Here is a 15,646-nt window from a genome sequence, read left to right as displayed (position 1 = left end):
CCCCCGCGGAATGCCGCGCCGCGCTCCCCCCGCCACCCCTTACCAGGTGCCGCCCCAAGCATGTGCTTGGTTGCCTGGTGCCTGGAGCCGGCCCTGTCCCTGAGGGTCATTCCTGTAGTCAGTCAGTGGCTGGTGTATGTTCTGTCTGTGTGCTGCACTGGCTCTGGCCAGATAGCCCATATAGCAGGCTCTGATTGAACTGCCCAAGAAGACCACAGGCTCGGTTCAGTAGCGAAGGCTACTTATTGTCAATGAAGCACAGTCCTAATATCCTGTAGACTCTACAGGACACTAACACATGTATGCCCATTACAATGGACCAGCTTAGGGAGCAGTGGGACTTTCCATTCCCTCCTTGGCTGGACAAAGACACACCCTCTGTGACCCCTCTTTTCTACACTGATACATACAAGTTACGTATTGCCCCTCTGTCATGGTTAGTTACCACCCTTTACCTTTTACATGTTGGTTCTATCAAAACATCTCTATTCATCACCCTATCATCCTGACTTTATCTTTAGGAGGGGTCACTGTGTCCCTTATCATCTTTGGGGAGAGTGTTTATACCTTAACTTGGTATCAGGATGTTCTGGAATATGTTTATGCAAGTGTCCTGAACCTAGCACTTCTTCCAGTGTTTGTGTTTTTGCAATACTAGCCCTGTTCTTGCCACGTTCAGTGAACTTGCAAGTAGGCATGTTTTGTAACGGGGCCTGACTTTAGTTCAGGCCTTACGCCTTATACCAGGGACCCTTATACAAGGCCTCATGTCTCAGGCTCTCTATTTCTACTACATTTCCCTTTCAGGGTTTATTACCTCATAATTTTTTGACCTCCTGGAAGAATTCCCAGTCCCTGCCTAAAATCACTGGGTAGGCTACCCCTGCCCATACATTTCCTGTGTGGCTTCCTATTGTGAGTTGTACCTCCCTCGTGGAACATGAGCAGATATCGCTGTGCACGCACTGGAGGGAGATGGTTTCCCCTGGGTTATCTCTGAGTCCTGCTAATTGCTCTGTGATCAGTGTGTGGCTGCACCCCAAGTCTGTTAGGGCTGGCACTTCTACTCCATTGATCCATATAGAGACTAACATCTTGGCTGAGCCTCTTTCTATAGCCCGGGTGACTGCTGGCAATGCCTACCTATAGGAGCAATCCATGAAGGTGCTGTCGTGGCTGAAATAACCTCATTGTCCACATGAGAAGCAACTCCTGGCTGAGGGGATTTTTCCACCCCTGGCCTGCTCTGGGGAAATTGGATGCCTGTGGGAGGGCCTTTCTTTGGGACTGGGCTCCCCCACTTTCCTCCCCTTGGGGCCAGGCTTATGGGGTTTTGTCATAATGCTGCTCGCCTGTTGGGGAGGACCTGGCATTTGGTTCCCTGGAGGGTGCCCCCACAGCGGGCACTGTGGTCTGCAGTCATTGATCCCCTGGGGCGAACATTTTCTGTCTTGGATGTTCCTGCCATCAGGCCCGCAGCTGCTAAATAATTTTCAGACAGCCTGATGACTTCAGCCAACGTCTTGGGCCAGTTTCACAACAGCCACTCTGACCCCCCAGCTGGGAGAATCTGCATTAACTGTCCCAGCGCCACTTGTTTGGTCACCTGTTCCCCAGTCTGCTTTTCAAGCTGGAGCCACTGGTACCAGTGTTCCTTAAACACTCTGGGGCACTGCTCAGGGCAGGACCCCCTGGGGAAATCTTTCCTGGTGAAAGTGCTATCAGTGGGTTTCTACCGTGCTATCAAAAATATCCAAGATAGCCGCCTTGACGTAGGCATAGTCCTGGGCATCAGTGGCGCCAAGCTTCTGATATGCAACTTGAGCTGTCCTGGTAAGATTTGGTGCCAGCAAAACAGACCAGTGTTCAGCTGGCCATCGAGCTGCTGTGGCAACCCTCTCAAAAGTGACTAGGAGAGCTTCAGGGTCATCGCCTGGCCCCATCTTCATGAGTTTGACTGGGAGGTTCATAGTCATGGTGAGGCTCAAGGTCCCAGCAACTAGGTTCACACTTATCATAGAATCATAGAATATCAGGGTTGGAAGAGGCCTCAAGAGGTCATCTAGTCCAACCCCCTGCTCAAAGCAGGACCAACTCCAACTAAATCATTCCAGCCAGGGCTTTATCAAGCTGGACCTTAAAAACCTCTAAAGATGGAGATTCCACCACCTCCCTAGGTAACCCATTCCAGTGCTTCACCAGCCTCTTAGTGAAATAGCTATTTCCTAATATCAAATCTAGACCTCCTGCACTGCAACTTGAAACCATTGCTCTTTGTTCTGTCATCTGCTACCACCGAGAACAGCCAAGCTCCATCCTCCTTGGAACCCCCTTCAGGTAGTTGAAGGCTGCTATCAAATCCCCCCTCACTCTTCTCTTCTGCAGACTAAATAAGCCCAGTTCCCTCAGCCTCTCCTCATAAGTGATGTGCCCCAGCCCTCTAATCATTTTTGTTGCCCTCCGCTGAACTCTCTCCAATTTGTCCACATCCTTTCTGTAGTGAGGGGCCCAAAACTGGACACAATATTCCAGATGTGGCCTCACCAGTGCAGAATAGACGGGAATAATCACTTCCCTCGATCTGCTGGCAATGCTCCTACTAATGCAGCCCAATATGCCATTAGCCTTCTTGGCAACAAGGGTACACTGTTGACTCATATCCAGCTTCTCATCCACTGTAATCCCCAGGTCTTTTTCTGCTTAGCCAGTCAGTCCCCAGCCAGTAGCAGTGCATGGGATTCTTCTGTCCTAAGTGCAGGACGCTGCACTTGTCCTTGTTGAACCTCATCAGATTTCTTTTAGCCCAATCCTCCAATTTGTCTAGGTCACTCTGGACCCTATCCCTATCCTCCAGCATATCTACCTCTCCCCCCAGTGTAGTGACATCCGCGAACTTGCTGAGGGTGCAATCCATCCCATCATCCAGATCATTAATGAAGATGTTGAACAAAACTGGCTCCAGGACAGACCCCTGGGTCACTCCGCTTGATATTGGCTGCTAACTAGACATCAAGCCATTGATCACTACCCATTGAGCCCGACAATCTAGCCAGCTTTCTATCCACCTTATAGTCCAATCCATACTTTTTTTTAACTTGCTGGCAAGAATACTGTGAGAGACTATATCAAAAGCTTTGCTAAAGTCAACATATATCACATCCACCACTTTCCCCATATCCACAGAGCCAGTTATCTCATCATAGAAGGCAATCAGGTTGGTCAGGCATTACTTGCCCTTGGTGAATTCATGTTGACTGTTCCTGATCACCTTCCGCCCCTTCAGGTGCCTCAGAATGGATTTCTTGAGGACCTGCTCCATGATTTTTCCAGGGACTGAAGTGAGGCTGACCGGTCTTTAGTTCCCCGGATTCTCCTTCTTCCCTTTTTTAAAGATTGGCACTATATTTGCCTTTTTCCAATCGTCCGGGACCTCCCCCAATAGCCAAGAGTTTTCAAAGATAATGGCCAATGGCTCTGCAATCACATCAGCCAACTCCTTCAGCACCCTCGGATGCATTAGATTCGGCCCCATGGATTTGTGCATGTCCAGCTTTTCTAAATAGTCCTTACCCTGTTCTTTCACCACTGAGGGCTGCTCACCTCTTCCCCATACTGTGCTGCCCAGTGCAGCAGTCTGGGAGCTGACCTTGTCTGTGAAGACCGAGGCAAAAAAAGCATTGAGTACTTCAGCTTTTTCCACCTCATCTGTTACTAGGTTGCCTCCCCCATTCAGTAAGAATCCCACACTTTCCCTGACCTTCTTGTTGCTAACATACCTGTAGAAACCCTTCTTGTTACCCTTCACATCCCTTGCTAGCTGCAACTCCAGTTGTGCTTTGGCCTTCCTGATTACACCTCTATCTGCTTGAGCAATTTTATACTCCTCCCTAGTCATCTGGCCAAATTTCCACTTCTTGTAAGCTTCCTTTTTGTGTTTAAGCTCACCCAAGAGTTCTCTGTTAAGCCAAGCTGGTGATCTGCCATATTTGCTATTCTTTCTGCACATTGGGATGGTTTGTTTCTGTGCTGTCAATAAGGCTTCTTTAAAATACAGCTAGCTGTCCTGGACTCCTTTCCCCCTCATATTAGCTTCCCAGGAGATCCTGCCCATCAGTTCCCTGAGAGAGTCAAAGTCTGCTTTTTTGAAGTCCACCAACTGTAGCTGCTCTCCTTTCTTCCTTGTGTCAGGATCCTGAACTCCACTATCTCATGGTCATTGCTGTCGAGGTTGCCACCCACTTGCCCAGTGGGGTTGTAAAATGGCTGCCACCTGTTGAACCAAGTGTTGTTGCTGTTCCTGCTGTTACGCCACCAGCTCCCAGATGAGCTGATGTTGCTGGTGGTGTTGTTGGGCTCATAGGTGCCAACTCCGTGGGTGCTCCAGGGCTGGAGCACCCATGGAAAAAAATGAGTGGGAGCTTAGCATCCACGGGCAGCCAAGTGTCCCTCCTTCCCCCGCCCAGCTCCTCCCGCCTGCCTGCGGCCCCACCAATTAGCACCTCCCCCTCCCTCCCAGCACCTGCTGCCCGCTGCGATCAGCTGTTTCGCAACATGCAGGAGGCTCTGCGAGGGAGAGGAAGGAATGGGGATGGAGCATGCGGGGGGGCAGAACTGGACGGGAAGAGGTCAGGGTTTGGGGGAAGAGGTCGGGTGGGGGCGAGGCCTGGGGTGGAGCGGGGGTTGAGCATCCCCTGGGCCCGGAGGAAGCCGGCACCTTCCCTTGGGCTGCCTGCTCTTGTTGTTGGGCAGCTGTTTGCTGGAACAACTAGTTCTACTGCTGCTTTTGTTGGGCCGCCCACTGTTGTTGGCTGTCCATCAGCACAACAATTTGTTGATGTCCATTTTTTTTCCCTTGGTCTTACAGCAGACCCAGAACAAATGCCCGCATTTTCCACCAAGTTTATACACACCATCACGGTCCCCTTGTTCTTGCGTTCCAAGACAGGAAGAACAGAAGTTCTCAATCTCTCTTCACTAGACCAGTCACTATTGAATCGACTTTCATAATGTTCCTGTGAGGGGGTGAACTAGGCCCTGAGGACCCCTGCTGGAGGCCTCGCAGCCCTGCCACACCTCGCCCTAAAAAAGAGCAATAGAAAGGACCTCCAAACTGACTAGCGTGGCTGCATGGGATGCAGCCAATCAGGAAAGGGGCTGAAGGGAGCTGCCAATGAGGGCCCAGCAGACACGTATAAAAGGAGCTGCAGGGCCATAATGAGTTCAGTCTGATTACGGGGACTGGGGGAGCATGAGGTGCTCCTGGCTGGCTGCAGGGGCCAAAGCAGGTAGTTACTGGCAGGAACCAGGATAGTGAGGCAGGAGCTTGTGGTTGGCTGCTGGGACTCAACTAAGATAGGCTACAGGGAAGTGGCCCAGGGAAACATAGAGCAGCAATTAATAAAGGGACGCACCACAGGGCTGATATACTTAAAGGGTCCTTGGGTCGGGACCTGGAGTAGTGGGTAGGACTGGGTCCCCCCAACAGCCACTGGCGGGAAGTGGCTGTGCCCCAAGGAAGGGAATTAGAACTATGGCATCCCAGGGAAGGGGGCTGTACTACTGGGACTGACTCAGCAGGGAGCTCTGGTCAGCGAACTGAGTCCAAGAGAGCTGGCTCAGCAGGAAGGCTGGGGTCACTGAAGACTCAAGTAGAGGCAAGGAGTCCCCAGGGAAGAAGCCCTCAGGACGCTGTTCTGTTCTAGAGTAGGAGCCTTTCAACCTGGCTGGACCGACCTAGGGTACCATGATGGGCCCTGTTGGACTGAGCATAAAGACTGAGCCCAGGGAGGGCTGCAGGACACTGGGGACTTTTGGATTGTGTACCCCAGAAGGGGTTTGTTTGTTTCACACATGGACAGAGTGTGACTTGGCCAGAGGGCTGAATCACCGAAGAACTGGCTGACAAGTGCAGTGGCTGACAGGGGGCACTGTGAGCAAAGGAAATTGAGAAAAAAGTGCAGGCACGCACACACTCGACCAGGGGGCGCTCGCAAGAGGTGAATGCACCCCATCCCAGTCCCCTTTTATTCCCCCCCTTTTCTAAGGCAACTCTCCCAAGTGATTCCAGTTTGTTCAGTCTCTCTTCATGCAATGGTTTTTCCAAGCCCTTGATCATTCTCATTGCTCTTCTCTGAACTACTTTAGTTCTGCAGTATCCTTTGACGATGGGGTGATTAGTGCTGAGTATCCAGGTGAGGATGCACTAGTGATGTATATAAAGGCATTATGGTATTCTCCATGTCATTACCCATCCCATTCCTTATGCATCCTAGCATCTTGGTTGCTTTTTTGACCACAGCTCCTCATTGAGGAAAGGTTGTCACTTAGCTGTGATACAGTAAATTTAGAACCATACAAGGTGTACAAGTCATTTAATTATTTTCCTTCACTGTGTGTTGCTTTGCATTCATCAATGCTGAATTTCATTTGCCACCATGTTACTCATTCCCCTAGTGTGTTTAGGTGTCTCTGACGTTTCTCCCAGTCCCCTCTGGTACTCACTGACCCAAATAACGCTGTGTCATCTGCAGATTTTGCTTCCTCATTGCTTACCCAGGGCCCTTTCCAGATCATTAATAAATACATTAAACCTAGTACAGACCCTTGAGGCCCCTGGTCTTAATCCTTAGGCAGGATGAAAACTGACCATTTATTCCTACTCTTTATTTTCTATACTGGAGCCAGTTTTTGCTCCATGATAACACTGCCTCTCATCCTGTGACTTCACTTCTTCAGTAGCTTCTTATGTGGAACTCTATCAAAGCTTTTTGAAAGTCTAAATAAATTATGTCCATTGATTCTCCTTTGTTTTACTGACACATTCAAAGATTTCTGAGAGATCAGTGAGATAAAATTTTCCTTTGTAGAATCCATGCAAGTTGCACCCCATCAGATCATGAACTTCAAGGAGTTTTCTTATTGTTTTTAATTATTGTTTCAACCAGTTTGCCTTGGCAGAGCCATAAAGCTCACTGGGCTGTAATTCCACAATCACCCCGAGAGCCTTTTTGGAGAGTGGGAGGTTTGAGCCCAGCAGGGAGCCCCTTGCCAGGTCAGGAGATTTGGGGAATGAGGACTCTCCACTATCCAGCCGCTGTCTCCTCCTTTCCACAGTGGGATCCTCTACCTCAATGATGACTTCCACGGTGGGGACCTGTTCTTCACTGAAGTGGATGCAGTGACCGTTACGGTAAGTCTGAGCCTGGCCCAGGGTAGGAGAGTGGCTGAAGGGATGCGAATTAGCCCTGAGGGCAGACGCTGGGGAGGGGGAGCCAGTTGTGTGCTAGGCCCCTCCACCCACTCCAAAATAATCCCTATAAAGCCCTAGCAACTCAGCAGATTCAAATTGGGGCAGCCAAAGGCAAATTTAGGAAAATCTCAGGATGGGGAGAAGTTAACACCTTCCTGGCTGCCGTATCCCATCCTCTGCCAGCCTCTGTGTGTCTGTCTTTCTCTTTCTGTCCCAAACACTCTTTTCTTTCTTCCTTTTCCTCTTTCTCTCCCTTTCTACCCCTCCCTGCTGCCCATCTTGTCCATGGGCAGCTTTTGGTTGAAGTTAGAGTCCCTGTCAAAGCCCACTTCCTTAATGCTACAGGAGCCATACCCCAGTTCAGCCTCCCAGGTGAATTGCTGATGGGGGGAGGGTCATTCACAGGGCTAGGGAGGTAGCCTGTCAGACCCCTGGATTTATCACTTCCTCCTCTCTGTGGCAGGCTCAGGTGCGCCCCAAATGTGGGAAGCTGGTGGCCTTCAGCTCTGGAAGGGAGAATCCCCATGGCATATGGGCAGTGACCCATGGGAGGCGCTGTGCCATTGCGCTGTGGTACACCCTTTCTCCGGAACATGCAGAGCAGGTAATGCCGCCCCTTGGGTAGTCAGGGTCCCATGGAGGGAGAAGCCTGGGGGGATTGCACCAGGACAGGGTCAGGTCCCATGGTGGAGAATGGCTTGTGAGCGCACCCCTCCTCCCGAGCAGGGCCTAGTGCTGGGAGCAGTGTGTGAGGGCTCCCACCAGGGCTGGGTGAGGTTCCACTGGGGAGAGCAGTGGAGAGGAATTGCCCTATCAAGCTCAGTAGGAATCTCAGGGAAGGGAGCAGCAGGACAGGCCGATGCCTCTCCCCCAACCCCCAAAGAACCAGCCTTGGAAGGTGTGTGTGTGGGGGGGGTTGAAGAGCCTCCCCCACAGCCTGGGAAGGGGGAGGGGGACCCTGCTGCAGCTCCAGGCCTGGAAGGGGAAGTGAAGAACCCCAGGAGGAGCACAGGTGAGGCTGCGGGGACTGAACTGATGGGCACTAAGGAGGCTAAACCGAGTGCGGTGGGAGACAGTGTTAATTGCTGAGAGGGGATGAGCCGATGTGTGGGTGAGAGCTCCTGCAGCAGGGGATAAAACCCAATCCGTGTGGGGAAATGAGTAGCACAGCTTGTGACACATGCACACAGGAATGGGCAGGCAGAGAACAAAAAGACCGAAAAAACACAATGTAATAAATATTTTAAAAATTTTATGATTTGGGTTTTTGTGAGGTTGGGTTTTTATGTGTGTGCAAATCTCATGATTTTTAAGGGTCTGACTCGTGATTTTTGATCTCTTGAGGGTGGCAATATGTGAGTCCTGCAGGATAGGGCTGGGGTCCTACTGGGGAGAACAGTGTACCTGGTCCCATTGCAGGGATGTGTGCTGAGGTGCAGGGTGGAGACCTCAATTGGAAAGGGGTTGTACCAAATCCCTCTCACTCTCTGGTTGCAGGAGCGGATGGAGGCTGAGGACCTGATGAGACAGGGGGACATGGAGCAGGAACTGTCACACACAGATGTCAAGGAGCATATGGGGACTGACCACAGTGGTGGGGCCTCACCAGAGCCCCCCGTGCCCAAGGGAAGAGCCAGATCCACAAGCCAGAGACGTATGTCAGGCTCAGAGTCTGGGCAGCAACCCCAGAAGCTGCGAGCCAGGGATGAGTTCTGAGCAAGGCGTGACAGCAGGAGGCAGGGCCACACACACCGGCCTGGTAGCTTCGGGACATGGGGTGGAGGTCTTTAGGGCAATTTATTAGTGCACTCGCCCCCAAAACAGGGGGAGGGATGCAGCTTCCTTCTCAGTGACGTCACAAACGAAATGATGGCATCATGAGCAAAACAGGAAGGGCCCTGGCGCCCAGCTCCCTATTCACTCCCTTGACCTGAGAATTATTTAGTCACTCAGAAGTAACAAGCCAGGCTCCCCCCATGTCCTTTCTTTCAGTGGAACCATCCATATTAATATAGGAGCAAAGCAGGGGAAGGAGGGTTCTTGGGACCTTTTTGGGTGGGGGATTTTCTTACTCTTCAGAGATTTGGTGAGAATGAGAGAAGCATCTGGAATTCCCTGGCCAACCACCTGCCATCCTCCTCCCCCTAGACCAGAGAGTCCCAAGATCAAGATGGGGAGAAGGAGAGTCAGGGGTGTGACTGCAGGAAATAAAGGATGAATGAACAATCAGAGACTGACAGGAGTTGTGGGCCTATTTGGAGAGAGAGAGAAGAGTCATCTGCCTGGTGGATGGGAAAGGAATGGAGATTTAATCAGGGCCGGTGCAACCTATTAGGCGACCTAGGCGGTTGCCTAGGGCACTAGGATTTGGGAGGTGGCATTTTCTTCGGCGGCAACCTCAGCGGCCGGATCTTCAGCTGCCCCGGTCGCCGCCAGCATTTAGGCAGAGGGAGCTGGGGCAGGGAGGCACGGGGAGGGCCGCCTGCAGCAAGTAAGGGGGGGGACGGCACGCAGGGGAACTCCCCATCCCAGCTCACCTCTGCTCCGCCTCCTCCCCTGAGCACGCCGCCCCACTCTGCTTTTCTCCCTCCCAGGCTTGCGGTGCCAAACAGCTGATTGGCGCCGCAAGCCTGGGAGGCGGGAGAACTGGAACAGCAACGGCGTGCTCGGGGAGGAGGCGGAGCAGAGGTGAGCTGGGGTGGGGAGCTGCCGCATGGCTCCCTGGGCGGGGTGGGGAGCTGCCACGGGAGGGGCACCTCAGGGCGGAGGGGGAGTGGGGAGCTGCTGTGGGGGGGGGGCCTCAGGGGGGAGGGGGGGGGGGGGGCTGCCGCGGGGGGGGCGCCTCAGGATGGGGGGGTGGGGAGCTGCCGCAGGGCTCGGGGAAGGGCGCGCAAGGTGGAAGTTTCGCCTATGGTGCGAAACATCCTTGCACCAGCCCTGGATTTAATTAACAAATGATGGAGAGAGACTGAGTCCTGAAAGAGGGAAAACAAACCAGGCTCCAAAGACTCACTCCCCTCCCAACAGTTACACATGGTGGACAGGAGGGAGAGCCATGCTCTGCTTGGCCTGGGCCTGACCCTTGTGAGGTTGAGGATCTCCTCTAGGGAACTCGCTGCCCTGAAACAAGGTCTCCACCATCTTTCTCACACACACACACAAATACTTATGGGAGGAGCAGGGCTGTTGTATCGTTTAGCATTGTCCAGGCTGGGATAAGAACAATGTGCTGTCACTGCCCGGGGTATTAGCATTCAGAGATGGGATTATATGGAGCTGAGAGAGCGGGAGTATTGAAAAGAGCAATAACCCCATTTCTGGGAGGGATTAGAACCAGAGAACAATCCAGGCTACATGAAATGCACAGGCCTAAGGCAGAGACAGCCTAATAGCAGGGAGCTTCAGGGCAGGACTGAGGGACATTGGCAGAGCTGTGTGGGAAGCCCAGGACAGAAGTACAAGTGTAATATAATGATTGGGTCGTTCCATACACGGCCATTGGCTCCCAGACTCTGTTCAGTCAGAGCTGCTGTGTATGGTTAATCTCATCCCAGTGAGCTTTGGAGGATGAGAAGGTTGAGCTGACGCTACCACACCTTTTACACTCTAATGACATTGAGGAGTTGCTCTGATGCATATCTACTGAAACCAGTTGTTCATTCCCCACCACGCCTGGCAACATCCCATCTTGTTTTATCCATTACTCTCACTTTATGACCAGGAGCTGAGAGAAAAAAAATCACTGTGTGTGTTTCAGGTTCCCGGTCTCCATCCATTGGCAGTGTCACATCTCTCCTATATAATTTCTTCCCTGTATTCAGAGAGGACTTGGAAACCGCTTGTGGGACAGATTGTTCTCACCAGCCTCCATAGTCCTGTCTGAGGTGACCAGGCACTGCAATGCTGTGGTGGCTAGCTCTGGCCCAGAGGTGGCCCGGGTGATTAGATTGATGCTTCCTGACGTCAGATGAGATCCGTTAAGAGGTATTTATCTCAGGATTGGGCCAAAGCTGCAGGAGAGATTAAAAGAGATTGAGGCCAAGATAATCCCCCGCAGCAGCATCCCGCAAAAGCAGCTGCCAAAAGGCCTTCAAGCCAATGCTTTTGCCAGCCCACCCATCCCACCTCTGCACCCCTAGGGCCATGATCCCAGCCCTGCCCCCAGACACGAGGGTTTCTATCTGGGCATGGCCAGGATAGCACAAGGGGCACAGGCCTTTCTTCCCCTGCCTGTCGGGTTACGACCTGAGCCCTATCCCAATGAGGGTCTTTTTCTCAGGAGAGTGTTGGGATTCAGTGTCTGGCACAGCCCCCCCCCCCCATTTTATGATCCTAGCTCTTTCTGCCTAATCTTCATCTGATTACTTTGTTACTAACAAACAAAGGGAGTCAAATCTTTGTGCTGTGTTTTTCCCTTCAGAAGCAGCGCACACTCTCCTGTCCCTCCATCCCCTCCCATACCACCTGCTTTGCATTAAGTCCCAATCCGATTTCCCCAACTCTCTGGTGTCTGATTTAATTTGCCTGACGCTGCTCCTAGAATCAGCCCTCCCCAACCCACCTCTCCCCCCACCCCCCCCGACACACAGCCTCCCAGCTCCCAATGGGGAGATCAGTCTTGGGAGAGGCTGACACACCAAGAGTGAGAGAGGGACACAGTGTGTGGATAGCTGGCGCCAGGACGGGAAGGACTGAGGGGGATCACAGCGTGACCAGGGGCTCCCATCCTGACGGGGGACTAAATCCCCAGGGGACCAAGGGAGTGCCAACCAGGAGGGGACAGCAACCACCTCTCCCCACAGACCACGGTAAGGACATTCCTTTGCTGCTGCTTGCCTTATGCCTACCTCCCTCTCCTTGGCATTTGGGGGGTTCTGTATGCCCAAGTGGGTCCTAGATGCCTTATGTGACCTTCTCTGCAGGTCTGGGGGGGCCCTGGGTGTGGGTCTCACTTTGTACATAGATGTGTAGACCGTGGAAGGGGATATTTCTATAGGAGGAAGGTTGGGGTTAAAATCAACTTGTCTCTATTGCACATGGGATGCAGACACCCCTTCCCAGCAGGGCAAAATCACAGCAGTTTCCAGCATGTCACAGGGGTGTATAACCCCCCTTATAGGGAACTGGAAGTCAGACTCTCCAATAGGACCCCACACACTCATTGTGCTCCCCACCCAGCTCTTTGCAACAAGCTCCTATCCCATTTCAAGAAAAAGAGCGAGATCAGGGTAATTTTATCCTTGCCCTTTGATCTCCGTAGCAGAGGAAGAGGATCATCTCTCTATCCAGCTCTGAAGATGCTCAGGGTTACTGGGGCAAATACACAGCACCTGCCTAGGGATTACACAGGGACCATGACATCCCTTGTTAATTCTCAACCCTTCCGTGCCTTTCGCTTTTCTATTTAAGGCTCCCCAGCCCCAGCTGAGCTGCAGCCCCCTTTCCAAGATGGGTGAGGCCACATGGGCTGATATAAACCAAAGGGTTCAACCCCCACCCTCGCAGCCACCCCTGCCCAACGATTTTCTCCATTTCTCATTCAAACAGGATGAGGTGATGTGGGTGACACCCTAGGCGTTCTTACCCCTCGGAGTCAGCGCTGACCCCCAGTGCCCCAATGTGGTACTGGGGGGCTGTGCTGCAGGGCTGGGGGGCGCTCTCCACTCAGCCATTACAGTTGGTTTATGATATGTTTAATACGCCTGTTCCAGTGGCACCCAGATACCCAGTCAGTGGTGCTAAGTGCTGTACTAACGCATACAAAGACACAGGCCCTGGCCAGAAGAGCTTACAGGCCAGGAACATGAGTGATACATGAAGGGGGCAGGGCATGAAGATAATTGAATAGACCCATTTTTTATAAACAAAGATACATTTGCTTAGTTTATTATAAATAGATCAAATGCCTGCTGGGATTTGACTGTTTGCTTATAGCAGAGGAAGATCAGTTGGAGGCAAAGGTGCTGGAACTAGGGGTGCTGCCGCAGCCCCTGGCTTGAAGTGGTTGCCATCATGTACAGGATCTACAGTTGGTTCAAGGCTCTCAGCACCCCCACTATGCAAATTTTTCCAGCACCCCTAGCTGGAGGCTTTTCATGGCTAAGGAGCAGCCTGGGAAGAGGCACAGGAAAGTTCGTTGATTTCATTGGAGCCGCAGAGGTGAGGAGGGGAAACGTGACAAGAGCTGTTAAACCAGGAAGAGCAGAGCTGTGGAGAAGACAAGAAACTTGAGTATAATGAGGGAAGCCAACGGAGGGATTCAGCGAAGGGGGCAGACTAGCTTCAATACCCCAGCATGTTGCTAGGGGTGCTGTGCTGCAGTGGCCTGGGTGACTCAGTAGGGGGCATCATCTCCCCCAAATCACTCCTGACCCTGATGCCCTAGCACAGTGGTAGGGTTTGCTGTGCTGTTCAAGGTATCAGCTTCCAGCTGAGTCATTAATCAATAGACTGACCTATATTGTCAAAAGGTACTAGTGGCTTGGGGTTCCTCAGTTTTTGGGAACCCACCTTGAGACACCTTAAAGGGGCTTGACTTTTGGAAAGTGATGAGCACCTGCCCTCTGAAAACCAGGTCCCTTTAAGGTATCTGAGGTTGAGCACCCAAAAATGAAGGTACCCAGAATCACTAGCTGCTTCTGAGAATATAGGCCCTTCATCTATGCTAGGTTTGATAGATCCATGGGTATTTTCCCCAAAGTCAGGGTGTTAACTCCCATGTCCTGGGCCAATCTCCAGCTTGGGCAGGGGTTCTCAAACTGGGGAGGTTATTACGTGGGGATCAGGAGCTGTTCGCCTCCATCCCAACCCTGCTTCACCTCCAGCATTTATAATACTGTTAAAAATAAAAAAATTTATAAGGGGGGGAATTCCACTCAGAGGCTTGCTGTGTGAAAGGGGGTCACCAGTACAAAAGTTTGAGAACCACTGAGCTTGGGGTAGTTCCATTCTGCTTCCTTTAGTTTTCTTTCCTGATTCAATTCTGAGACTGGATTCTCCTCCACTTCCTGTCCTAAATTTTCATGCAGTATCACTCTTAAGCACCTGCCATGTCCTTCCCCAGAGGCAGCTGCATTTTAGAGCTGGGAGGTGACTCACTCTCTGCAAATCACTTTGGGATGAGGCACAGTGGAGGCTATGGGGAAGGTAGAGTTATTCTTATCTCTCAGCTGTGGCTCCTTGTCCGTCTGAGGCTGGAAACAATTCCCAAACTTCATTTAGATTGTTTCCTCAAAGGGATTTAAGGGTTCTGATGGAGACCTGAGGCTGAGCCATAGCTTCTCTCACTCCCTCTATATTTAGCTTTTCTATCCCTCCTTAACAGTGTGCCTCTATCCTTTTGATCCTCCTACCAGCTCTGTAAACCCCTCATCTTCTGCAACTTCATTCCATGTAGCAGCTTCCTACAACTCTGGCCCCCCAAACCAATTCCAGAGTTTAAAAAGACAGCCAAGGAGAGGGAGAAAGAACTGAATAGGCCAAGGGAGGAAAGGCATGTGTGGGTGAGGCTGGAAATGGGAGGGATAGTGGGTAAGGTGGAGGATCCAAGGAGGCTGCTCCAAATGTGGCAGGAGCTGCAAAGTAGCAGGATGTTCTCAGCCCCACATGGTGGAAAGGGGGGAGAGAGAAGTCCGTGAAGTCAACTTAAGCAAGCTTCTGGAGGGGTGTCACAGCCAAACAGCTGTAGGGAGGCTGGATGCGAGGAAGCTGCAATTGTCCAGGCCAGAGGAGATGGAGCCTGAGATGAGGATTTCAGAAGAGGGGCCTGGATTTCAGGAGCAGAGGCTGGAGGAGATGAGCCAGAGAGAAATGCACTGCAAGATGGTAGGTGCAGCTTGAGGACTACCCAGAGGTGACAGTGAGGAGGTACCGAGAACTAATGGAAGGAGTGTAGCACACGGTCCATGCAAGGTGAGAGGGAAATGATCTGGTTTGATGTGAGTGGAGGCAGCTGAACAGAGCTGGGCACAGTCTCCAGGACATTGCTGATGCACGGGAGGGTGGACGCAGGGTGAAGAACAGAGTCCAGAAAGATTACCTCCGATGCCTGAAAGGTAATTGATTCCTGATTATGGGGGACTCTATTGTTCTTCAGCAGTCTGGCCTGAAGATTTGCAGGGCTGGGGATGGCTGTATGGGATACACCCTGAACTTAAGTATCAGGAGGTAGCCGTGTTAGTCTGTATCCACAAAAACAACAAGGAGTCCGGTGGCACCTTAAAGACTAACAGATTTATTTGGGCATAAGCTTTTGTGGGTAAAAAACCCACTTCTTCATTATAAAAAGTAAAAAGAACAGGATGTTAGTCTCTAAGGTGCCACAAGTACTCCTGTTCTTTTTGCGGATACAGACTAACACGGCTGCTACTCTGAAAACTATAAAAAGTGTGTCTGGTA

At 51.7% G+C, this 15,646-nt stretch overlaps 1 protein-coding gene across 1 annotated transcript in view; it reads left to right on the top strand.

The window, feature by feature from the left end:
- Positions 1 to 9,480, top strand: part of P3H3 (prolyl 3-hydroxylase 3) — a 32,134-nt gene extending 22,654 nt beyond the window's left edge. Inside the window, exons 13-15 of the mRNA XM_024210986.3 lie at positions 7,114 to 7,189; positions 7,713 to 7,853; positions 8,747 to 9,480. Of these exons, the coding sequence (XP_024066754.2) occupies positions 7,114 to 7,189; positions 7,713 to 7,853; positions 8,747 to 8,965 (436 nt within the window). The 3' untranslated portion in view covers positions 8,966 to 9,480. The remainder of the gene's footprint in view (positions 1 to 7,113; positions 7,190 to 7,712; positions 7,854 to 8,746) is intronic.
- Positions 9,481 to 15,646: the final 6,166 nt, after the last annotated feature.

Source organism: Terrapene carolina, unplaced genomic scaffold (genome assembly GCF_002925995.2).
Source record: "Terrapene carolina triunguis isolate 2854851 unplaced genomic scaffold, T_m_triunguis-2.0 Scaffold740, whole genome shotgun sequence".
Lineage (NCBI taxonomy): Eukaryota > Metazoa > Chordata > Testudines > Emydidae > Terrapene > Terrapene triunguis.
Note: the sequence above shows the minus strand (reverse complement) of the source record. Positions and strands in the feature narration are given on the sequence as shown.